This window comes from Hyaena hyaena, unplaced genomic scaffold (assembly GCF_003009895.1).
Source record: "Hyaena hyaena isolate Hyena2069 unplaced genomic scaffold, ASM300989v1 scaffold_892, whole genome shotgun sequence".
NCBI classification, from domain to species: domain Eukaryota; kingdom Metazoa; phylum Chordata; class Mammalia; order Carnivora; family Hyaenidae; genus Hyaena; species Hyaena hyaena.
In genome coordinates, this window is record NW_024081509.1 from 171,922 (window position 1) to 198,706 (window position 26,785).

At 39.2% G+C, this 26,785-nt stretch overlaps 1 protein-coding gene across 1 annotated transcript in view; it reads right to left on the bottom strand.

Annotated features, from left to right (window-relative positions):
* The window catches only part of OCA2 (OCA2 melanosomal transmembrane protein), a gene marked incomplete at its 3' end in the record, with an annotated part of 210,733 nt that overhangs the window by 161,494 nt on the left and 22,454 nt on the right, over positions 1 to 26,785 (bottom strand). Inside the window, exon 2 of the mRNA XM_039220235.1 lies at positions 25,288 to 25,556. Within this exon, the coding sequence (XP_039076166.1) occupies positions 25,288 to 25,535 (248 nt within the window). The remainder of the gene's footprint in view (positions 1 to 25,287; positions 25,557 to 26,785) is intronic.

Below are 26,785 nucleotides of genomic sequence, written 5' to 3' on the forward strand. Positions count from 1 at the left end.
CATAAAATACCTCGGAATAAACCTAACCAAGGATACAAGAGATCTGTATGATGAAAACTATAGAAAACTTATGAAGGAAGTTGAAGAAGACACAAAGAAATGGAAAAACATTCCATGCTCATGGATCAGAAAAATAAATATAGTTAAAATGTCATTACTACCCAAAGCAACCTACACATTCAATGCAATCCCAATCAAAATTTCACCAGCATATCTCAAAACTAGAACAAACTATCCTATAATTTGCATGGAACCACAGAAGACCCTGAATAGCTAAAGTAACTGAAGAATAAAACCAAAACGGGAGGTATCACCATCGCAGACTTTAGCCTCTCCTACAAAGCTGTCATCATCAAAACAGTATGCTATTGGCACAAAAATAGACACATAGACCAATGGAATAGAATGGAGAACTCAGAGCTGGACCCAAAGGTATACAGCCAACTAATCTTTGACAAAGCGGGAAAGAGTATCCAATGGAAAAAAGACAGCCTCTTTAACAGATGGTGCTGGGAGAAGTGGACAGCAACATGCAGAAGAATGAAACTAGATCAATCTCTCACACCATATGCAAAAATAAACTCAAAATGGACAAAGGACCTGAACGTGAGACAGGAATCATCAAAACTCTAGAGGATAAAGCAGCATCCTCTAAATGCTGGCGAGGATGTGGAGAAATGGCACCCTCCTACACTGTTGATGAGAATGTAAACTGGTGCAGTCCCTCTGGAAAACAGTGTGGAGGTTCCTCAAAAAATGAACTATAGAACTCCCCTATGACCCAGGAATAGCACTGCTAGGAATTTACCCAAGGGATACAGGAGTGCTGATGCATAGGAGCACATGTACCCCAATGTTCATAGCAGCACTCTCAACAATAGCCAAAACATGGAAAGAGCCTAAGTGTCCATCAACGGATGAATGGATTAAGAAGATGTGGTTTGGGGCGCCTGGGTGGCTTAGTCGGTTAAGCGTCTGACTTTCGCTTAGGTCATGATCTCTCGCGGTTCGTGGGTTCGAGCCCTACTTCGGGCTCTGTGCTGACTGCCAGCTCAGAGCCTGGAGCCTGTTTCAGAGTCTGTATCTCCCTCTCTCTCTGACCCTCCCCTGCTCACGCTGTCTCTCTCTCTCCTATAAATAAATAATAATTAAAAATAAAAATAAAGAAGATGTGGTTTTTCTATACGATGGAATACTACATGGCATTGAGAAAAAATGAAATCTGGCCATGTGTAGCAACATGGATGGAACTTGAGGGTGTTATGCTGAGCGTAATAGTCAAGGAGAGAAGGACAGATACCATATGTTTTCACGTATAGGAGGATTAGGAGGAACTTAACGGAGGACCATTGGGGAGAAGAAGGGGGGGAATGGTGGGGGAGAGGGAGAGAGGCAAACCATGAGAGACTCTTGAATGCTGAGAACAAATTGAGAAATGATGGGTGTGGGGGGGGGCGGCCGTGGACATGGAGGAGGGCACTTGTGGGGATGCACTGAGTGTTATATGGAAACCAACTTGACAATAAACTATTTGTAAAAATAAAAAAAAGAAGTATGAAACGTTAAAAAAAAAAAAAAAAAGAAACTTCTACTAAGGCCACTCAGCAAATAAAGGCCAGGGAGCAGCAATTTTGATATTTTGTCGCCATCACAGACATCGCTGGGTACTTTACATCAGAATCCTTACATGTGGAAATGATAACACAGAAAAAACATGTCCAGTTTAGATACCCTTGTGTGACAGGGTAGCCCTGCCACAGTGACGAGTGTGGGATCTGTGGTTTTAAGTTCAGAGTTGGGGGATAACCCCACGTCTTCAGAGTCCAATTCCTTAGCAGAGTCAGAGAGATGACAATATTCACCAGCTTCATCTAGCATCTGCAGAGAGTTTTGTGCACATAACCGAGACATAGAGTTGAAGGTGTTCAAGAGTGGTGGTCCAAATTCACTCTCTGAAGTAGGAGATAAGGCCATTTGCTAGAAGAAAGACTGGAAAAAGTGAGGAAGGTGTGAGATAGCTTCCATGGGTCATAAAATTGAGAATATTGAGAATATACATAATCAACTCATGAATAAAAGGGTTGCTCCTAGAAACTCTGTGATGTGGAAGTTTGCAAGGGTAAGGACTTTATAGTGGCCATCCTCTGCCAGTGCACTCAGCACTCTGAGGGTGGGAGAGCCAAAGCTTAGATACAGCTGGGTGAGAAGGCACAAGGTTTCAAAAGAGTAAAGGTGACACAGTCTTGGGAACACAGTGGAAGAGGAGAAAAACACACCCTGGGGCCAGGAGAAAGGAGCAGTGTGTGCAAGAGAGAAGGCTGAGAAACTTAATGAGGTCAAGGAAATGTTGGGAATAAGGGAAAAGAAAGCCAGAAGGGTAAGACCCAAAACTATTCCAAGACAGACATCGACAAAGACAGTCATAAGTGTGAGCCAATGACACTGAATGTAGAGAAATGACACCAGGGGCAAGGAGGTTGGGGGGAACTTCAGAGTTGGAATTGCCCATGAGAGAGTGACTTATGAGAATGACTGTTAATGGAGGAAAAGAGAAAACAAAGACTCAAGTATCAAAATCCTCACAGGAATGCAGTGTGGGACCAGAACACCAATGATGCCAGCAAGGAAGTAGATGTTAATGAGCACTTAGATAATCCAGTACCACTATAGTAAAGTTAATTCAAACAAGAAACATCAATAGAGGCTAAAGCTATTGAGTAAAAAAAATCAGATGAGGAATAAGATACTGACATTTCCACAAAGTATTAATTACAGAAGAGAAAAGAGCAACTTCACAGTGGGGAAGACTAGTGAACATCACCTCAATCAAGTGATCGAAGTGAACAGCAAAAGTAATAGGACAAAATGAAATCAAGCATCACCTAATAGGATGAAGTGAAAAGGGCACAGCATCACTTCTCTGATGTGGCTGCCAAAAATGCATAACCTAAATCCAATCAGAAGGACACATCAGGAAAACGAAAATGAGGGAACCTTTTGTAAAATAACTAGATCCTAATCTTCAAAAGGTTCAACATCATGAAAGTTAAGAGGAGATTCAAAAAGTGTTCCAGACTGAAGGAGATAAAAGAAACATCACAACAAAATGCAATATGTGCTTCTGAATTGGGTCCTTTGCTATAAAGGAAGGCCACTATTCATAAAGATGGCAAAACTTGAGTGGAGTTTTTAGATGAAGAGTATATGGGAGTTTTTCAAATTACTCTATAACTCTTCTATAACATTAAAATTATTTCAAAATAAAGTAATAATTGGTAAAAGTCTAGAAATAAGCCTAAAATGAGCAGAAGAATAAGCTAAAACTAATGATCAGTCTAAATACCTAAAAGATTAAATGATATTCTACATAAAACTATGTATAAAGGAGATTAATTTTTAAAGACTTCCCAGTGTATTTTGCTTCCCAGTAATAGTCTTTTGCAGACTTTCCATCATATTGACCCAAGGGATGGAAGGGTAAATACTATCTGAGAAGGAAGAATACTTGAGCATTTTTGAAATATCCACCATATCACTTCCACATGTAATTAACTCATGTTCTATAAGTGGGCCCCTAGTGCCCTTGATAAATGGGAGAATGGGATGGCAATAAGTAGTTGCTCAGTCTCCTATTTTAAATAGACTATTTTTATGTATACTTTAATTCAATTGAAGTTTCAAACTCCTCATCAGGACAGTTGCTCCACTTCCAAGAAATGTCACACACACACAGTTGCATACCCCATGATGAGAAGGTTATTGGAACAAGCACACACCCACATGCCTCTCATCACAACTGTGCTGCTTCCACCAAGACCTAAGGACACAATGCAAGCTTCTACCACTGTCTTTGTTATCACTCCTTCAAAATCCTTATATTTTACATTTCTTTTCCCTGTCAGACTCCCCAGGTGTGCGGGCAGGTGGGAGTTATAGATCCTCAGCATGTCTGCCCAGGATTGAAGACCTGGGATCTGTCACAAACCACTGATGTGGGCACTGCCTCAAGTAATGCTGACACATCCTCTCAGTGAAGCACTACAGCAGCGGTGTGCCCAGCCAGGTCAGCACTTTACTGTCAACCTTGCAAAGCTATCACCCTGATATTGTGGGTGTTTTTAAAATCCTAGCTTGAAATACAAAAGTGAGCCATGACCTGTTTGTTCTAAGACAAACCCAAACTTCCTGTATCCTTACAGGGACAGAAATGTACTTCCACTTAGTATCTCAAAAAATGTTATCTTTATAAGGAGATAGGCGTTCTTTCAAATAAAATCAACAGGAGATAACAGTTGGAATAGCAGAGTAAAAACCAGTAACTATTTTCTCCACAAAAGCAACAAAAAAAACACATAAAAATTGCCAAAATAATACTTTCAGAACTTTAGAAATTAACCAGTCTACAACAATTCAAGGAGCATTAATTGCCTAAATAAATAAATAAATAAGTAATAAAGGCTGAATCTTTTTTTTTCCTCTTTTTTAGTATAATTGACAAACGCTATTATATTAGTTTCAGGTGTACAACATTAGTGAATCAACAAGCTTATGCTATGCTCATCACAAATGTAGCTACTATCTGTTACCATAAAATACTATTACAATAAAAAAAAATACTATTACAATATCATGACTATATTCCTTATGCTGTGCCTTATTCCCATGACTTATTCATTCCATAACTAGAATCCTGTAATTCCCACACCTCTTCATCCATTTGGCCCTTCCTCCACTCCCTTCCCCTCTGGCAACTATCAATTTGTTACAGGTCTGACTCTGCTTTTTGTTTGTTTATTCTTTTTTTTTTTTTTAGATTCCATATATGAGTGAAATCATCTAAGAGTTCTCTTGCGCAGTCTAACTTATTTCACATAGCATAATACCCTCTAGGTCCATCTATGTTGTCATAAATGACACAATCTCAATTTTTAGAGGGATATGAGTATGTGTACACACACACACACACACACACACGTATATATGAATGTGTGTATATATACAGAGATATTATAGAATATATATAGAGATGTGTATAGAGATATAGATAGATATAGATATAGATGACATCTTCCTTATCCACTCACTTATCAATGGACACTTAGGTTGCTTCCATATATTGGCTATTGCAAATAATGTTGCTATAAACATAGGGATACATATATATTTTTCAATTAGTATTTCTGTTTTCTTTGAGTAAATATCCAGTAGTGGAATTATGGAACCACATGGTATTTCTATTTTTAATTTTCTGAGGAAACTCTATACTGTTTTCAACAGTTGTTGTACCAACTTACATTCCCACCAACAGTGTACAAGGGTCCCTTTCTCTCACATCCTCCCCAACACTTGTTATTTAGTGTCTTTTTGACACTAGCCATTCTAACAGGTTTCAGGTGATATTCTGGTTTTCATTTGCAGTTCCCTGATGATTAGTGATGTTGAGCATCTTTTCACATGTCTGTTGGCGATCTGTATGTCTTGTTTTGGGAAAATGTCTACTCAGGTCCTCTGCCTATTTTCTAATTGAGTTACTTGCAGTTTTTGGTGTTGAGTTGCACACGTTATTTATATATTTTGGATATTAACTCCTCATGGATATATCATTTGCAAATATCTTCTCTCATTCAGTAGGTTGCTTTTTTTGTTGTTTGGCAGAGTCCTAGAGCTGGCTCTTTATATACTAGTTGTATTGTGGATTTTGAAAAGCTCCAACACATTTTGGGAATCTAGAATCCACATGCATGTGCAAGGCTGTGTGCATTTCCATGGCTAAGCACAAGTCCAGGAAATACCTGAGAAGGCCCTAAGCTGTCATGTCTGGCTGACCTCAAGACTTTACACAAGCAAGAAGTGAAGAATAAGGCAGAGCGCCTGACTGAATGTTAAAGGTTTATCCCAACATGCACACATAGCCTCTTGGCAAAAAGGAGGCAAAAATCCAACTTTGGCCCAAGTCATGATCTCACATTTCATGAGTTTACAACCTGCTTTGGGTGAGCTCAAGCCCTGCTTCAGGTGAGCATGAGCCCTGCAGTGGGTAAGCTTGTGCCCCACATCTGGTGAGCTCGAGCATGAGCCCCACCTCTGGCCAGCAAAAGAAGGGAAATAATAAAGACTAGAGCAGAAATAATGATATAAAAAAACAACAACAGGGGCGCCTCGGTGGCTCAGTCGGTTAAGCATCCGACTTCGGCTCAGGTCATGCTCTCATGGTTCGTTGGTTTGACCCCCGTGTCAGGCTCTGTGCTGACAGCTAGCTCAGAGCCTGGAGCCTGTTTCAGATTCTGTATCTTCCTCTCTCTCTGCCCCTCCCCTGCTCATGCTGTCTTTCTCCGTCTCTCCCTCAGAAATAAATAAAAACAAACATTAAAGAGAATAATTTAAAATTTTTTTAAAAATAAAAAAAATTGTAAAACAGATCAATAAAACCAGGAGCTGGTTCTTTGAAAGAATTACTAAATTTGAAAATCCCTAGCCAGACTTATCAAAAACAAAAGAAGGGTACCTGGGTGGCTCAGTGGATTGAGAATCCGACTTCAGCTAGGTCTTGATCTTGCAGTCAGTGAGTTTCAGCCCTGCGTCAGGCTCTGTGCTGACAGCTCACAGCCTGGAGCCTGCTTTGGATTCTGTGTCTCCCTCTCTCTCTGCCCCTCCCCTGCTCATGCTCTGTCTCTCTCTCAAAAATAAATAAAAACATTTTTAAAAAAGAAAAAGAAAGGAAAAAAAGAAAAAGGACCAAATAAATAAAAATCATGAATGAAAGAGAGATCATAATCAATACCACAGAAATAAAAGCATTCATAAAAGATTATGAAAAATTATAAGCCTACAAACAGGGCAATCTGGAAGAAATTAATAAATTCCTAGAAACTCACAAACTAGCAGAACTGAAATAGGAAAAAATAGAAAATTTGAATAGACCCATAACTAGCAAAGAAATTGAATCAGTAATAAAAAATCTCCAACAAACAAAAGTCCAGGACCAGATGACTTCTTGGGAGAATTCTACCAGACGTTTAAAAAAGAATTAATGCCTACTCTTCTCAAACTGTTCCAAAAAAATAGAAACGTAAAGAAAATGTCAAAACTCTTGGGGCGCCTGGGTGGCTTAGTCGGTTAAGCGTCTGACTTTCGCTCAGGTCATGATCTCGCGGTTCGTGGGTTCGAGCCCTGCGTCCGGCTCTGTGCTGACTGCCAGCTCAGGGCCTGGAGCCTGTTTCAGAGTCTGTGACTCCCTCTCTCTCTGACCCTCTCCTGCTCACGCTGTCTCTCTCTCTCTCTCCTAGAAATAAATAAAACATTTAAAAAATTTAAAAAAAAATAAGAAAAGAAAATGTCAAAACTCCTTCAGTGCTAGCATTACCTTGATTCCAAAGCCAGACAAAGACTCCACTAAACAGCAGAATTACTACAAATGTCTCTGATGAATCTGGATGTATAAATTCTCAACAAGATACTAGCAAATTGAACCCAACAGTACATTAAAAGAATTATTTAACACAATCAAGTGGGGAATTTTCCTGGGCTGCAAGAGTGGTTGAATATTTGCAAATTAATCAACATAATATACCACATTAATAAAAGAAAGAATAAGGACCAAAATTATCCTCTCAATGGATGTAAAAAAAAGTATTTTAAAAAATACAGCATCCATTCTTGATTTTTAAAAAGCCCTCAAGAAAGTAGAGATGGAGGGAAAATACCTCAACATCAATAAAGGCCATAGACAAAAGACCCACAGCTAATTTCATCCTCAATGGGGAAAAACTGAGCTTTTCTTCTATGGTCAGGAACAAGACAGATGTCCATAGTCTCACCCCTGCCATTTAATATACTACTGGAGGTCAGAGCCTCAGCAATCAGACAACAAAAGGTAATAAAAGACAATGACATCAACAAGGAAGAAGTCAAACTTTCACTATTTGCAGATGACATGATACTCTATGTAGAAAACCTGAAAGACTTCATCAAAAAATTGCTAGAGCTGACACCTGAATTCAGAAAAGTCATAGTATATAAAATCACCATACAGAAATCTGTTGCACTTCTATACACCAATATTGAAGCAACAGAAAAAGAAATTAAGGACATCATTCCCATTTACAATTACATCAAAATCATACACTTAGGAATAAATCTAACCAAAGAGGTAAAAGATCTGTACTCTTATAACTATAGAACATTTATGAAGGAAATTTAAGAGGACACAAAGAAATGAAAACACATTCCATGCTCATTTATTAAAAGAACAAACAATGTGAAAATGTTTATACTGTTCAACACAATCTATGCATTTAATGCAATTTCCGTCACAAAGTTAACAGCATTTTTCACAGAGCTAGAACAAATAATCCTAAAATTTGTATGGAACCACAAAAGACCCTGAATAACCAAAGCAACCCTGAAAAAGAAAAAGCAAAGCTGGAGGCATCACAATTCTAGGCTACAAACTATATTATAAAGCTGTAGTCATCAAGACAGTATGGTACTGGCACAAAAACAGCACATAGATTAATGGAATGGAACAGAAAATCCAGAAATGGACCCACATGTACATGGTCAATTAATTTTCAACAAAGTAGGATAGAATATCCAATGGAAAGAAGACAGTCTCTTCAACAAATGATGTGGGGAAAACTGGATCTAAACGTGAGACAAGTAAGAAATTGCTGCGGTGGAGGTCAAGGAGGTTGTTTCCTGCTTTGTCCTCTAGGGTTTTGATAGTTCCTGTCTCACGTTCAGGTCCTTTATCCATTTTGAGTTTATTTTTGTGCATGGTGTGAGAAAATGATCTAGTTTCATTCTTCTGCATGTTGCTGTCCAGTTCTCCCAGCACCATCTGTTAAAGAGGCTGTTTTTTTTTTCCATTGGATACTCTTTCCCGCTTTGTCAAAGATTAGTTGGCTGTACACTATTAGGTCCACTTCTGAGTTCTGAATTCTGTTCCATTGGTCTTTGTGTCTGTTTTTGTGTCAATACCATACTGTCTTGATGATGACAGCTTTGTAGTAGAGGCTAAAGTCTGCGATGGTGATACCTCCCGTTTTGGTTTTATTCTTCAGTATTACTTTGGCTATTCGGGGTCTTTTGTGGTTCCATACAAATTTTAGGATAGTTTGTTCTAGTTTTGAGAAGTATGCTGGTGAAATTTTGATTGGGATTGCATTGAATGTGTAGATTGCTTTGGGTAGTAATGACATTTTAACTATATTTATTCTTCCAATCTATGAGCATGGAATGTTTTTCCATTTCTTTGTGTCTTCTTCAATTTCCTTCATAAGTTTCTATAGTTTTCATCATACAGATCTCTTATATCCTTGGTTATGGCAATGAGAAAAAATGAAATATGGCCATGTGTAGCAACATGGGTGGACCTTGAGGGTGTTATGCTGAGCGAAATAAGTCAGGCAGGGAAGGACAAATACCATATGTTTGCACGTATAGGAGGATTAGGAGGAACTTAACGGAGGACCAAGGGGGAGAAGAAGGGGGGAAATAGTGGGGTAGATGGAGAGAGGCAAACCATGAAAGACTCTTGAATTATATATATATAATATATATATTATTAATTAGCCATCAAAATGGCTAAAATTAACAACTCAGTCAGGGAGGGAGGCAAGATGGTGGAGAAGTATGGAGTTTCATACATTTCACTCACCCCCATCTCTCAAATGGAGAAGGCCTGAGGCCATAGGAACTCTTACAGAATCCAGGAGTTAGAGAGGAAAAGGAGACAGAATCCGCTGAGAAAACCTCCGTGTGAGTGTGAAATGGGGAAGATAAAAATGGGCTGGGACCAGAGACATGGAGGGAGGGGAAGGAGCTCCCTTTGTGGGGAGCCGCAGTGAATCTAGGGGGAAAGAAAGCTCTGAAACTGCTCAAGACACTGTCCCTGTCTCTGGAAAAGAGAAACACCTCAGCTCGGGACATAGAGGGATCAAGTTTCCTGCTGTCCAGCTGACCCTGAGCAGGACTCACTGGTCCCAGGTGACCCCAGGAGAAACTGCTCCTCGCTCGCCAGCTCGACTTGGAGGGGAAGCGTTAGTGCCTGAAGCTACGCGGCTGTGCTTCTGGCTTGGCTCAATTCCCAGTGTGGAGGCAAGAGGCTTGAAACTGCTCTGAGGGACTAAGCCTGTGGGTTTATATTTCAGGCAATATTGATGGGTCGCGAGGACTAAGATCTGGAAATGAGGCCTGACTTGGGTTATAGAGCATGGGCCACCTTGGCTACGCCCACAGCACAAGGAGATCAGACCCAAAAGAGGGAGTTGCAACACTTGGGCCTAGAAAGGACCAGGGCACCGCCATTTTTCTCCCCACAACCACCAAGGTGGGACCTCAGAAAGCAGCCTGCAGGATGCAGTGGAAGCTAAGACCGGCCTACACCAATCCATGACCATCCCTACTAGAGAGCTGCTTTTTTTCTTTTTCTATTCTTTTTCTTTCTTTTTTTTTTTTCTTTCACCAGAGGCTGGGGCAAGACCAACATAGATGCACTGCTGTGATTGATTCTAGATCAATTCATTCTATTCAGATATATTTTATCCTTTTTCTCATTCGTAACCCTCCTCTCTGTTGGACTGGGCAGTCTGGTCACTGATTTTCTTAAACAATCACATTTAATCCATTCTCTAGATGTATATGCTACACCTCCACCACTACCTTTTTATCTCTCTCTCTCTGGAGTAATCAGACTATATAGTTTCTCTGAGTAACATTATCTTCATATGTTTTCCCTCGCATCTAACTATATTCTCCTCTTTCTCTCTCGGAATTAAGCCTCTTAATTACTCTGCCTGGTCATTTTTCTTCCAATTTTGCTTCTTCCCCCGCCCTGTCATTTCTCTCTTTGTATATGCTCTTCCATCAGCACTGCATATACCTGGCTCTTTATTTGTAGCTGGGAATGCTGGTTTTATGCTTTTAGACTGTCCTTGTCTTTTGGATTTTTTCTTTTATTTTCTTCTTTTTTATTTTTTATGTATTTTTATTTTTATAATTGGTCTTCCCTCGTTCCTTTTTTTGTTTAGTCCCTTCCTTTTAATCTTTTTTTTTCCTTTCAGTTTGCGTGTTTTTTAGATTTGTCTGTATGTTTTTGTCTTTCTTCTCTGTGTGTTTCTCTGTCTGTTTTCTTTCCCAGGGCTTCCTCAAGAAACAAGCCAAAGTACACATGGTGGAGAGTCCCAAATACCACTATGAGTAGGAAAATAAAAAAACCAAAGTCTCAATAAGGGAGACCAAGTGAAACAATTCAAAGAACACTTCCTTAACAGACAAGCCCTGAACAGTCAAAGAGCCTTCTTTAATACAGCAGTGCATTCAGGTGCAGAGTGCATAACAAGCTTTTAAAACTAACAAGAGATAGAAAGCTAACCAAAATGACAAAACAGAAGAACTCTCTTCCAAAGAAATTCCAGGATGACAGCTAAATAACTGCTCAAAACAGATAGAAGCAAAATAACCGAACAAGAATATAGAACAATAGTCATAAACTTAATCGCTGAGCTTGAAAAAAGAATGGAGAATATCAGAGAATCTATTCCTAAAAAGACTATGGAGCTTAAAAATAGTTGTGATGAATTAAAAAGTGTTATAAATGAGATACATAATAAAATGGAGGCATCCAATGCACGGATTGAAGAGGCAGAACGGAGAATAAGTGAATTAGAAGACACAATTATAGAAAAGAGGAAGCCGAGAAAAAGAGAGATAAACTGATCCAGGAACAAGGAGAGTTCGAGAGCTCAGCAATAAAATCAAATGGAACAATATCTGTATCATAGGAATTCCAGAAGAGGAAAAGAGAAAAAGGCACTGAAGGAGTCCTTAAACAAATTATAGCAGAGAATTCCCCAAGCTGAGGAAGGAAAAAGACATTGAAATCTAAGAGACACAGAGAACTCACCTCACACATAACTTGAATCGATCTTCTGCATGACAGATTATAGTGAAACTGGCAAAATATAAGCACAAAGAGAGAATTTTGAAAGCAGCTAGGGAAAAAAGGGCCCTAACATACAAAGGGAAACCTATCAGAGTGGTGACAGAAGATCTACTGAACTTTGGCAGGCCAGAAAGGAATGGCAGGATATCTTCAATGTGATGAACAGAAAAAATATGCAGCCAAGAATTCTCTATCCAGAAAGCCTGTCACTCAGAATAGCAGGAGAGATAAAAGTCTTTCCAAATAAACAAAAATTGACAGAATTCGTCACCACAACCAGCCCTACAATAAATCCTAATGGGAATTCTATGAGGGAAATGTTGCAAGGAACGCAAGGTACCACAGACACCACCACAAGCAAGAATCCTACAAAGGATACAATGGCTCTAAATCCATATTTTTCAATAATAACATTGAATGTAAATGGGTTAAATGCTCCAATCAAAGGACATAGGGTAAGAGAATGGATAAAAAAAAAAATCCATCTATTTGCTGTCTACAAAAAACTCATGAAAGACCTGAGGACACCTTCAGATTGAAAGTAAGGGGATGGAGAAATATCTATCATGCCACTGGAAGTCAAAAGATATCTGGAGTAACCATACTCCTATCAGACAACCTGGACTTTAAAGTAAAAGCAGTAACATGAGATGAAGAAAGGCATTATATAATAATTACAGGGTTTATCCATCAGGAAGAACTAACAATTATAAATGTCTACACACCAAATACAGAAGCATCTAAATACATAAAACAATTAATCAAAAACAGAAACAATCTTATGGATAAGAATGTGCTAATAGCAGGGGACTTTAATACTCCACTTACAGCAATGGATAGATAAACTAGACAGAAAATCACTAAAGAAACAAAAGACTTGAATGACACATTGGACCAGATGTATTGGACAGATATGTTTAGAACTCTATATCCCAAGGCCATGGATTTCACTTTCTTCACAACTGCGCATGGCACATTCTCCAATGTGACATACTGGGACATAAAGCAGCCCTCAGTAAATATAAAAGAATTGAAATCGTACCATGCACACTTTCAGATCACAATATTATGAAACTTGAAATCAATCACAGGAAGAAGTCTGGAAAACCTCCAAAATCATGGAGGTTAAAGAAGACCCTACTAAAGAATGAATGGGCCAATCAGGCAATTAAAGAAGAAATTTAAAAATATATGGAGACAAATAAAAATGAAAATAAGGCAATCCAAACTCTTTGAGATGCAGCAAAGGCAGTCCTAAGAGGAACGTACATTGCACTCCAGGCCTATTTCAAGAAATTAGAAAAAGTGTAAGTACAAAATCCAACAGTGCACTTAAAGGAACTAGAAGGAGAGCCACAAGAGACATCAAACCTAGTAGAAGAAGAGAAATAATAAAAATCAGGGCAGAAATAAAAAATATAGAATCCAAAAAAGCATTGAACAGATCAATGAAACCAAGAGTTGGTTTTTTGAAAAAATAAACAAAATGGACAAACCTCTAGCCAGACGTCTCGAAAAGAAAAGAGAGAACACTCATATAGAGAAAATCATGAATGAAAATGGACTTATTACAACCAACCCCTTAGAAATACAAGCAATTATCAGGGAATACTATGAAACATTATATGCCAACAAACTGGACAACTTAGAAGAAATGGACAAATTCCTAAACACACACTCATTACCAAAATTCACAAGGGAAGAGAGAAAATCTGAACAGACCTATAACTAGTGAAGAAATTGAATCAGTTATCAAAAAATCTCCCAACAAATAAGAGCCTTGGACCTGATGGCTTCCCTGGGGAATTCTACCAGACATTTAAAACAGAATTCATACCCATTCTCCTCAAGCTATTCCAAAAAATAGAAATCAAAGAAAAACTTCCTGACTCATTTTACGAAGCCAGCATCACTCTGATTCTCAATCCAGACAGAGACCCAGCAAAAAAGAAAACTACAGGCCAATATCCTTGATGAATACAGATGCAAAAACCCTCAACACGTTGAGGATTCAACAAATTGAATCCAAAAGCACATGAGAAGAATTATCCACCATGATCAAGTGGGATTCATTCCTGGGTTACAGGGCTGGTTCAACATTCGCAAATCAATCAATGTGATACATTAACACAAGAAAAGAGAATAACCATATGATCCAGTCGATAGATGCAGAAAAAACATTTGACCAACTACAGCATCCCTTCTTAATAAAGACCCCCTAGAAAGTTGGGATAGAAGGAACTTACTTAAACATCATAAAAGCCTTTTATGAGAAGGCCTCAGCTAACATCATCCTCAACGGGGAAAAACTGAGAGCTTTCCCCCTGAGATAAGGAACGCGACACGGATGTCCACTCTCACCACTGCTGTTTAACATAGTGCTGGAAGTCCTGGCATCATCAATCAGACAACAAAAAGAAATAAAAGGCATCAAAATAGGCAAAGAAGAAGTCAAACTTTCACTTTTCACAGACGACATCATACTCTACATAGAAAACCCGACAGACTCCACCAGAAGCCTACTAGAAGTGATCCGTGAATTCAGCAAAGTTGCAGGGTACAAAATCAATGTAGAGAAATCGGTTGCATTTTTTTAATAGTTTATTGTCAAGTTGGTTTCTATATAACACCCAGGCTCATCCCCACAAGTGCCCTCCTCCATGCCCATCTCGGTTCCATTTTTATACACCAATATGAGGCAATAGAAAGAGAAATCAAGAAACTCATCCCATTCACAATTGCACAAAAAAACCATAATATACCTAGGAATAAACTTAACCAAGTATATAAGAGATCTGTATGATGAAAAATATAGAAAACTTATGAAGAAAATTGAAGGAGACACAAAGAAATGGAAAAACATCCCATGCTCATGGATCAGAAAAATAAATATAGTTAAAATATCATTACTACCCAAAGCAATCTACACATTGAATGCAATCCCAATCAAAATTGCACCAGTATTCTTCTCAAAACTACAACAAACTATGCTCAAATTTGTATGGAACTACAAAAGACCCCGAATAGCCAAAGTAATATTGACGAAGAAAACCAAAACGGGAGGTATCACCATCCCAGACTTTAGCCTCTACTACAAAGCTGTCATCATCAAGACAGTATGATATTGGCACAAAAACAGACACACAGACCAATGGAATAGAATACACCACTCAGAATTTGACCCAAAAGTATACAGCCAACTAATCTTTGACAAAGCAGGAAAGAGTATCAGATGGAAAAAGGACAGCCTCTTTAACAGATGGTGCTGGGAGAACTGGACAGCAACGTGCAGAAGATTAAAACTAGATCACTTTCTCACACCATACACAAAAATAAGCTCAAAATAGATAAAGGACATGAATGTGAGTCAGGAAACCATCAAAACCCTAGAGGACAAAGCAGGAAACAACTTCCTTCACCTCCACTGCAGCAACTTCTTACTTGACACATCCCCAAAGGAAAGGGAATCAAGAACAAAAATGAACTATTGGGACCTCATCGAGATTAAAAGCTTCTGCATGGCAAAGGAAAGAATCCATAAAACTAATAGGCAACCGACGGAATGGGAAAAGATAGTTGCAAATGACATATCAAATAAAGGGCTAAATCTATAAGGAACTCACCAAACTCCACACCCAAAAAACAAATAATCCAGTGAAGAAATGGACAGAAGATATGAAGAGAAACTTCTCCAAAGAAGACATCCAGATGGCCAACAGATACATGAAACGATGCTCAGCGTTTCTCCTCATCAGGGAAATACAAATCAAAACCACACTGAAATACCACCTCACGCCTGTCAGAGTGGCTAAAATGAACAAATCAGGAGACTATAGATGCTGGCGAGGATGTGGAGAAACGGGCACCCTCCTACACTGTTGGTGGGAATGTAAACTGGTGCAACCCCTCTGGAAAACACTGTGGGGGTTCCTCAAAAAATGAACAGTAGAACTCCTCTATGACCCAGTAATAGTACTGCTAGGAATTTACCCTAGGGATACAGGAGTGCTGATGCATAGGAGCACATGTACCCCAATGTTCATAGCAGCACTCTTAACAATAGCTAAAACATGGAAAGAGCCTAAGTGTCCATCAACTGACAAATGGATCAAGAAGATGTGGTTTATCTATACAATGGAATACTACACGGCAATGAGAAAGAATGAAATCTGGCCATGTGTAGCAACATGGATGGAACTTGAGGGTGTTATGCTGAGCGAAATAAGTCAGACAGGGAAGGACAGATACCATATGTTTTCACATATAGGTGGCTTAGGAGGAACTTAACCGAGGACCATGGGGGAGTAGAAGCGAAAAATAGTTCGGGAGAGGGAGGGAGGCAAACCATGAGAGGCTCTTGAATGCTGAGAACAAACTGAGGGCTGATGGGGGTGGGGGAGTGGGGAAGGGGTGTGATGGGCATGTAGGGGACACCTTTTGTGATGAGACTGGGTGTTATAAGGAAACCAACTTGACAATAAGCTATTTTTTAAAAAAATAAACTTAAAAAAATAAAATAAAATAAACTTTAAAAATTTTTAATAATGAATAAACATTAACTTTTTTTAATTAAAAAAAAAATCTGAGTAGGGGTTTATCAGTTTGGTTTATTCTTTCCAAAAAAATAGCTCTTAGATTTATTGATCTCTTCTACTATTTTTTTAAATGTATGCTGTTTATTTCTGCTCTAATCTTTAATATGTCTCTTCTGCTGGTTTTTGGGTTTCTTTGCTGCTGCCTTTCTAGCTCCTTTAAGTGTAAGATTACGTTGAGTATTTGAGACCTTTCTTGCTCATTGAGATAGGCCGGAATTGCAATGTATTTTCCTCTTAGGACTCTCTTTGTGGCATCCCAAAGGGTTTGGCCTTTGGTTTTTCATTTTCATTTGCTTACATATATTTTTAAATCTCTTCTTTAATTTCCTGGCTGACCCATTCATTCTTTAGTATTTTTCTTGTGGTTGATTTCACATTTCATAGCATTGTGATATGATAATATGCATGGTATGATCTCAAGCTTTTTATACTTGTTGAGGACTGTTTTGCAACCCAGTATGTGATCTATTTTGGAGAATGTTCCATTGCACTCACAAATAACGTGTAATCTGTTCCTATAGGATGAAAGTCTGAACATATCTGTTACATCCATCTAGTCCAGTGTGTGACTCAGAACTGTTGTTTCCATATTAATTTTGTGCCTAGATGACATATCCATTACTGTAAGTGGAGTATTAAAATCGCCCCCCAAAAAATTAATAAAAGAAAAGAAAAGAAAAGAAGCACAGAGCCCGATGGGGGGCTCAAACTCATGAACCACAATATCATGAACTGAACTAAAATCAGACACTTAACAGAGCCACCCAGGCGCCCTTATGATTAATTGATTTATATTGAGTGCATAAACATTTACAAATGTTAGCTCTTTATGAATAGACCCCTTCATTATGATATAATGTCCTTTTTATCTCTTGTTACAGTCTTTGTTTTAAAATCCAGTTGTCTGCTTTAGCCTCTACTACAAAGCTGTAATCATCAACACAGCACAGTATTGGCACAAAAACAGACAAATAGAGCAATGGAATGGGATAGAGAACCCAGAACGAGACCTACAAATGTATGGCCCACTAATCTTTGGCAAAGCAGAAAAGAATATCCAATGGAAAAAAGACAGGCTCTTTAGCATATGGTGCTGGGAGAACTGGACAGCAACATGCAGAAGAATGAAACTAGACCACTGTGTTACACCATACACAAAAATAAACTCAAAATGGATGAAAGGCCTATATGTGAGACAGGAAACCACCAAAACCTAGAGGGAAAAACAGGCAACAACCTCTTTTGACCTCAGCTGCAGCGGTTTCTTGCTCAACATGTCTCCAAAGGCAGAATTAAAAGCAAAAATGAATACTATTGGGACCTCATCGAGACAAAAACTTCTGCACTACAAAGAAACAATCAACACAACTAAAAGGCAACCAACAGAATAGGAAGAGATATTTGCAAGTGACATATCAGAAAAAGGGTTAGTATCCAAAATCTATAAAGAATCTATAAAGAATTTACCAAACTGAAACTGAACAGAAGACCATGGGGGAAGGAAAGGTAAAAAACATAGTTACAAACATAGAGGGAGGGAGGCAAACCATAGACATTCTGAAATATAGAGAAAAAATTGAGGTTTGATGGGAGCGGGGGAGAGGGTAAAATGAGTGATGGACATTGAGGAGGGCACTTGTTGGGATGAGCACTTGGTGTTGTATGTAAGTGATGAATCAAGGGAATCTACCCCCAAAACCAAGAGCACATTTTATACACTGTATGTTAGTTAATTTGACAATAAATTATATTTTAAAAAAGGAAGAAAGAAAGAAGGAAAGAATGAAAGAGAAAGAAGGAGGAAGGAAGGAAAGAACGAAAGAAAATAAAATCCAGTTTGTGTGATATAAGTATGGCTACTCCAGGTTTATTTTGACATCCAGTAGCGTGACAGATGGTTTTCCATCCCCTCACCTCCAATCTGCAGGTGTCCTTAGGTCTCAAATGAGTCTCTTGAAGGCAGAATGTAAATGGATCTTTTTTAAAAATCCATTCTAATACTCTATGTCTTGATTGGGGAATTTAGTCCATTTACTTTCAGAGTAATGACTGAACGATATGGATTTAGTGCCATTGTATTATCTGTAGGTTTCATGTTTGTGGTGGTGTCTCAGGTTCTCCTTAGGATTTTCTGCAGGCCTGATTTAGTGGTCATGAACTCGTTTAGTTTTTGTTTGTCTGGGAAAGCCTTCATCTCTCCTTGTATTCTGGACAGGCTTGCTGGATAAAGGATTCTTGGCAATATTTTTCCTATTCAGCACATTGAGTATTTCCTGACACTCCCCTCTGGCCTGCCAAGTTTCAGTGGACAGATCTGTTACTAACCTTATGTGTCTACACTTTTAGGTTAAGTACCTTTTGTTTCCAGCTGCTTTCAGAATTATTTTTTAAACTTTGCATTTTGCAAGTTTCACTATGACATGTCATGGTGTTAACTTGTGTTTCTTAGTTTGAAGGAAGTTCTTTAGAACTTCCTCTTAGACTGGGATGCCTATTTCCTTCCCCAGATTAGGGAAGTTCTCAGCTACACTTTATTCCAATAAACCTGCCCCCTTTTCTCACTCTTCTTCTGGGACTCCTGTGATACGGATATTTTTTAGTTTCTTGGAATCACTTAATTCTCCTAGTCTCCCCTCATGTTCTAGTAATTTCCTTTCTCTCTTTTTTCAGCTTCATTTTTTTCTGTAATTTTATCTTCTATTTAACCTATTCTCTCCTCTGCTTCTTCCATCTTCACTGTCACTGTATCACTTATTTTGCATCTGAGCTACAGCATTTTTAAATTTATCCTGATTAGTTCTTAGGTCTTTGATCTCTGCAGCAAGGTTTTCTCTGGTGTCTTGTGTGTTTTTTTTCAAGCCCCAGCTAGTACTCTTAAGACAGTTATTCTAAATTGTTGTCAGATATGTTGTTTATATCTGTTTTGAGCAATTCTCTGGCTGTCATTTCTTCTTGAATTTTCTTTTGAGGAGAGTTCTTCTGTGTCATCATTTTGGCTAGGTTTCTATCTTTTCCATGTTTTAATAGCTTGTTATATGTCCTGCACCTGCGAGTACTACTAGATTAAATAGGGGTCATACACTGTCCAGGGTCTGGCACTTTAGAAAGTGGTTTTTTTTTGGTGTGTTGCATGCACTCTATTGTTGCATTTTGGCTGCTATATCCCACTGAATAGTCCTCTACAAACTTACCCCTTGCTTGTAGTGGTGGAATGTTTGGACCTTCAACCAGGTTTGCTTTAATTTTTTCACTGAAGTAGCCCTGGAAAAAAAAAGGAAAGGGCAGCGAAGGGAGCCTGAACCCAAGGAAAGGGAAAAATGAAAGGGGAGAAAAGAAAACTAAACATAGAGAGTGTAAGACTTAATCCAGAGAGAGAGAGAAAGGAAAATTTTTAAAAAAAGAAAATATAGAAAAGGTGTAAAAAGAGTAAAAATGTCTGATTAAACAAAAAAAAACCACCCAAACAAAACAGAAAAAAAAGCTTACATATATATATTATATACATATATAATATATATATATATATATATAATCAGAATTGACCAAAACAAATAAGAATCTATCAGCCTGATTCCAAAAGGAAAAATGAATAGGGTAGAGAGAAGAGAAGAACACACAGACAAACCAACAGACAGAGAAACAGACAAAACCAAAGAACACTTGTCTGTTGGTGACTTGGACCGGTGGCTGTGCTGGTTTGAAGGAGAGGCTGGCTGTGTTGGCTCAGTCAGTCTTGCTCCAAAAAACAGTTGCCAGGCACAGAGGGGTGAATTTTGGTATAAGCAGGTCTGCTTCCAGTGGGGGGCTGCTGTGCTGTTTCCCTGAAGTCCCATCATGCTGGTGTTTGGGAGAAAAATGGCAACACTCCAATCTCTCCTCCCCTGACCGGTGTCTCAAATCATGCTGCTCAGGCACCCATCACAGAATAGCCCAGGTAGTCAGCCTTTCCTGCTCTACAGTTCTCTTGTGCCTGCTAGGCATTCGACTGGGATTCAAAACCCGATGTCTTTTTAAAAAAATTTTAAATGTTTTTATTTATTTCTGAGAGAGAGAGAGAGAGAGCAGGGGAGGGTCAGAGAGAGAGGGAGACACAGAATCTGAAGGCTCCAGGCTCCGAGCTAGCTGTTGGCACAGAGCCCAACGCAGGGCTTGAACCCACTAACTGTGAGATCATAACCTGAGTCAAAGTCAGACGCTTAACTGACTGCAGCCAGGCGCCCCCAAAACCTGATGTCTTAAAAGGCTCTGCACAAGGGGGACCCTGTTCTGGTGTAGGGCCCCTTAGCCCTGCTGATAAAAGGCCTTTGGCTGCCACCTGCAGGGTCTTTTGTCCTTGGGGAGGCAATAAACCGTCTTCCCACAGTACTGGTGGAAAGGGACTATTCTGTCCCAGTGAGCCCTTGAGATTGCTACAGCACCCTGGACTATCTCCTTCTCCCGCCAGACATGTACACACAGCTGGCTCCAGTCCAGAGAAAGTCAGGCACTTTCATACCTCCAAGTTTCAGCTCCTAAGGCTGTTTGCAAAATAGAAACTGGAACTCTCCATATTTCTCATTCCCCAGTCTGTAGTATAGATAGGTTTTCCTCTAATGCTAAGTAGATACCGAAGCCCTCTCTCTTTCTCTCCCTTTTTTCTTTCAACAGAATGGGTTCCGTCCCCACCATGCCTACATTATTTTATCTCTCTCAGTTCGTATACACACACCTCAATCCCGCCAAGCTGTCTCCCTTCACCTGCGGAAATCCTTCTGCCACTCTGCAGGTTGATTTCCTGGGTGTTGCAAGTTATCTGACCTCAATACAGCTGTGTTTGAGGGAAATCCCAATTCCCCTACTTCTCAGCCATTTTTGATGGTTAGCATTTTTAAGCAATAAAGTATTTGTTAATTAAGATACATGCATTGTTTTTTAGACATAATACATTGCAAAGTTTAATAGACTACAGTATAGTGTAGACATAACTTTTATATTCACTGTGATACAAAAAGTTCATTTGACTTACTTCATTGAAATATCTGCATTCTTGTGGTGATCTGGAATCTAACCAGAAAATCTCTGAGGTATCTTGTATATAGATTTGTTCTTTCACTCTGACTCAGGTGGAACCCATAGCTCTCTCCTATATCCAGGTGTAAATTTACATACAGTCAATTGAGGATGTGAGAAAGCCAGCCTCACACCCAGCCTCAGCCAACCTGAGGCAGTGGGTGATGGTAGAAGGGGCCCTTCTCCTTTGCCTACTCTTAGATGCCTGAACAGTTGGGGTAGTGGAGTGTGACTTGGAGCCATGGCCAACCTATTCTCTCTCTCTCTCTCTCCCTCCCTCCCTCCCTCTAGGGCCTCCCAAGTAAGGACCTGCCCCACCTCCATGGTTCCAGGTGTGGAAGACAAACAGGCAATGGCCTCCTCCAGCCCTTTACAAAAGAAAGCTGGCCCTCACAGTTGGCAGCTACCCACCCACCCTAGGCCAGTGGGAAGCCCTTCCATGGGCTAGGTAGCCCTGTGTGCATGCCTTGATAAGTGGACCCAGCCCCACCCTGGCTGTGGCCCTTAACTAGCTCAGGTGGGCCAGGCACCAACAACCCCCTACTCAGCTCCAGAGAGGTACACTCATGGGCAGGTACATCTCCTCATCCCCACACATTTACTGTGCTGATGTCCTATATTCACAGGAACACAGCAGTGGGGCAGGTTGAGGCAAAGATGCCGATGACAGATTCAGGCATCAAAGCAGATTTCATGCAAAGCCAGGACCTGAGAAATCAGTCCCACCACCTAGCCAGCAGGGCTGTCACAAGGCATAGCTATGGCCAGCCACCTTTGGTTCGCAGGAGCCCTAGTCTCCAAAGAAGATAATATCCTGAGCAACAGGTGGTCAGATTTAGCAAATAAAAATAGAGTGCTTGGGTAAATTTTGTGTCAGGTAAACTACAAATGATTTTTTAGTATTAAGTACTTTCCCAAAATATTCATTATTATCTTAAATTCACATTTGCAACATGCATTCTATCTGGCGACCCTCAGAGCATAAGATGCAAATCTGACCTTGGGTCTCCTGATAGTATGTTAGCAGACACGAAGCAGCAGAGACTTATGACCAGCTTCTACTCCTGAGTGATGAGGCTTTTGAAAGGATAAGAGGCAAGTGGCCCATGGGGCTCCTAAGTTAGCTGGCACCCACACCTGCACTGGCAGTCCAGCCAGGAGGGGTTGGACCACCACCCTACCACCCACATGGTGAAGTCTGGGTTTGCAGACTGCACCATTATTGTGGCAAGAGATAGCTGATGTACAAGGTCAACACAGCTTCCAGAGAAGGTCTCCAGCCCCAGATTCCCCACAGAGTCTGCCATAAGGCAATCCTACATGGCAATTCTGGAAGTATTCCTTCACCTTCCAAGGGTGCTTTTAAGTATTCATGCATTTCAGACCTAAAATTTTATTAAAGACTGTACTGGGTTATTTTTGGTATGTATTAATTTTAAAGCAATAAAGAAGGAAGGAGGAAGGGAAAGAGAAGGAAGATTTAAAAATAAATTACAGGCAGATAAAGGAGCTAAATCTAGAGAGCAAAGTTTAAAACTTTTAGAAAACAGAAGTTTTTTATGAAATCAGAGAGAAAATGAAGTTCTTAAAAACAAAATAGCACAAAACCATGAGGTTTTCAGATCTAATCATATTAAATACTTTACTTTTAAGAAACCATAAATTAAAAAAAAAAGATAATCATCTGGCTTGCAGATGATTGGTCCAACAACACAAGATCAAAGAGGATTAATGTGAAGATTTTTTAAACCTGCATCACAGAGAGAAAAATAGAAACAACCCTTAGAAAAATGAGCAAAATGTATGAGGTGGCACATTATAAAAAACTAACCCAACTGTCTAATAAACATAGGAAGAAGTTCTGCTTTCTTGCTCAACAAGGAAATGCAAATAAGGACAGCCATGACATAGCACATCATATGTATCACATCTTCTCGTGTTAAAGTCCCCTGGCACCAAATACTGGAAAGGTGGGAGGATAAGTTTATACAATTATGAATCTGGTATTATCTAGTGAATCCCAAGGTGCACATACTTTCAGAGCCAACATTCATTCTCAAGTAGAGAGATACTCTAGAGAATCCCCCCAATTACACCCTAGAAAACCTATATGAGAAAACATGCTGTAGGCAGTTTTTAATAGCAAAATACTAGGGGACGGGGGCGGGGGGACACTGAATTGGTACCTAGAGGATAAAATATATAAATTGTGGCATATTCATATACTGACATTTTATGTGAGTAATCTAAATGAATTAACAAGAATGATAGGGTCCACATTAGCAAATCTCAAAAACATGTTGGATAAAAAAAGCAACTCAAAGTTTCACCATTTGCAAAACAAAAGCATATACTATTTAGTGATATAAAAACACACAATAAAAGTATGAACCTGTGTACTGGTGAAATCTACAGTAAATTTGAATAGGTCTTACCCTGGAGAAGGAGAGGGGACAGGATCATGGGAAGTGGCAGGGCTATATACTACACTTGTATGTATTTCTATGATGCTTTGTCTTTTTCAACATTAGACCACTGGTACTGCATGCATGGGTCACGGTTCTGGCTGAGCAACTGCCCTGAGCAGGACTTATTGCCTGTGGGGACCAGGATACCCAGATCTACAGGGTAAAAAATATGTCCCTACATGGTATGAATAGACACTTATAGCACACTTTTTTTTTTTTTGTAACGACAGGCTGACTGCATTTTTTTTTCAAATAGTTTATTGTCAAATTAGTTTCCACATAACACCCAGTACTCATCCCCACAAGTGTCCTCCTCCATGCCCGTCCCACCCTCCCCCCCACATCCATCAGTCCTCAGTTTTTGTCAACATTCAAGAGTCTCTCATGGTTTGCCTCTCTCCCTGTCCCCCACCATTTCCCCCCTTCTTCTCCCCCTTGTTCCTCAGTTAAGTTCCTCCTAATCCTCCTATACGTGCAAACATACGATATTTGTCCTTCTCTGCCTAACTTATTTCGCTCAGCATAACACCCTCAAGGTCCATCCATGTTGCTACACATGGCCAGATTTCATTGTTTCTCATTGCCATGTAGTATTCCATGGTATAAATAAACCACATCTTCTTGATCCATTCATCCGTGGATGGACACTTAGCTTATTTCCATGTTTTAGCTATTGTTGAGAGTGCTGCTATGAACATTGGGGTATATGTGCTTCTATGCATCAGCATTTCTGTATCCCTTGGGTAAATTCCTAGCAGTTATAGCACATTTTTATATCTATTTATTGTTTTACTTTGGTAAATATTTAAGGATTTATCAAAAGTTATTTTTTATGCAAATCAAGATGTTTCTAACATGAAAAACAATATTCAACTTATTCACTTGACATATTTATAATAAAACATGTTTTAAGATCCTATATAATATATAAATACACAGTATATGCTTTTTAAAATCATGTAATATTTTTAATACCTTAAAATAATATAATAAATGCCAAGTTCATCTAAAAGCTCTTTTCTATTTTTATAATCTTATGGAGTTATGTTAGCCACATTTCAGAAAGAGCATTCATTTGAAATAGGCCAGGGAAGTGATCTAATGCTAGAAAGATTCTTGGATTCCTTGTACAACATCTGAAAATTTTCCCACAAAAAATAGGGGAACTACACTCATAAAATGCAATATTTGTGAATTCTACACTTACAAGATAAAACTATTATCAACTCACCTCCACTCTGTAGGAAATGAACCAAAATCCTGGTCCACAGAAGCCAAGCAGCTCTGCCCAGCTGCTCTGTTGGGGTAGGGGGTTGTGGGGTCTACCCTGTTGACTCCTTGCTGTAGCCTGCAGTTGCTGGTGGCAAGTCCTGCCAGCCCTGGCCTTCCTAGGCCAGCACACATGGGAGCAGATGCCTGATGTAGCTCCATTTCCAGCACACCAGAGGTCAGCCCATCATCTTTGTTCTCTAGATGCATGTTCCGTTGTCACTCTTCTCACTAGGTCAGACAGAAAGAAACCACTGTTAATGAAAAGCAAACTGGAAATATTGTTTGCACCTTAGGGAATTCAAAGGGAATCCATGCAGTCTCTCTCTACTTTTGTTAATTTTGGCCTCTTATAATAAGGCCTTTTCAATGTTCCAGCATTCTAACATCATGTGGGAAAGAGTGTATGCTCATCTCCAAGGATGAACACTAGAGCACATTTCACACTAGTCATGACCTAAACATTCAATAAGAAGCATTAGTTAAGTAAGTAGTAATATGTGCACAGTATGAAATACTATGCATCTAAAATGCTCTAGAAGGATATTGATTGATATGGGGAAATATTGAGGATACATAAGAAACATGGATAAACTAGGATATTTTTCTTGAAATAAATATATACAGAGCATATGCACAGAACAGAAGACCAAAACCACCCAACCTCCAAAACATGACTACCTCTGGGTGGTGGAGGCTTTCTCCTTTGTTCCTGTCTATGTTATGGTCTTATGGTTTTTGCATCTAACAAAATACCTTTGTAATAAGAAAATAATAATACCTACTATGAAAATGAAAATTACTGCTTATTAAAAGTAATTAATTGAAAGTAATAAAAAGTTATGATGTCCTACTCTTGGATTATATTTCTAACCATTACCATTTTATTCTTTTACATTTTCTAGCATCCCATAACTCCAACAATGACCTTTGACTTGCAGCAGAATGGTTTGCTATCAATGGTTGCTTTTAAGCCAACACTCAATGTGAGCTTTGGTAGAGCAGGACTTGCAACACTGAAAAGCAATGTACATGACTATGGGTTCAATGGGTACAATACATGGATTCACCACTCCTTGTGACTCACTCATCAGTAAGGAGAAGGTGAAGTGTTGGTAGAATATGCCTGTATCAGAAAGTAGAGTAAAAAAAAATTACATTAGTTTCATGCAATTTTTCCATTGTCTGGTAAGAGAAAAGCCCACATGCGTGTATAAAAAGCAAAATACAATTGTACGAGTTAATGTTCTCATATTTGCATTTAAAATGACATATCACTATAAAGGTGAGTGACATTCATGCTAATAATTTAGATTTTGAATTTTTCCTTCCTTAGAATAATGACATTAAGTAGCAATTTTAAAATACTGTGACAAGGAGTAGGAGGCAAGATGGCAGAGTAGGGAGCTCCACGCATCTCGCTCGCACCCATCTCTCAAACAGAGAAGGCATGAAGCCAT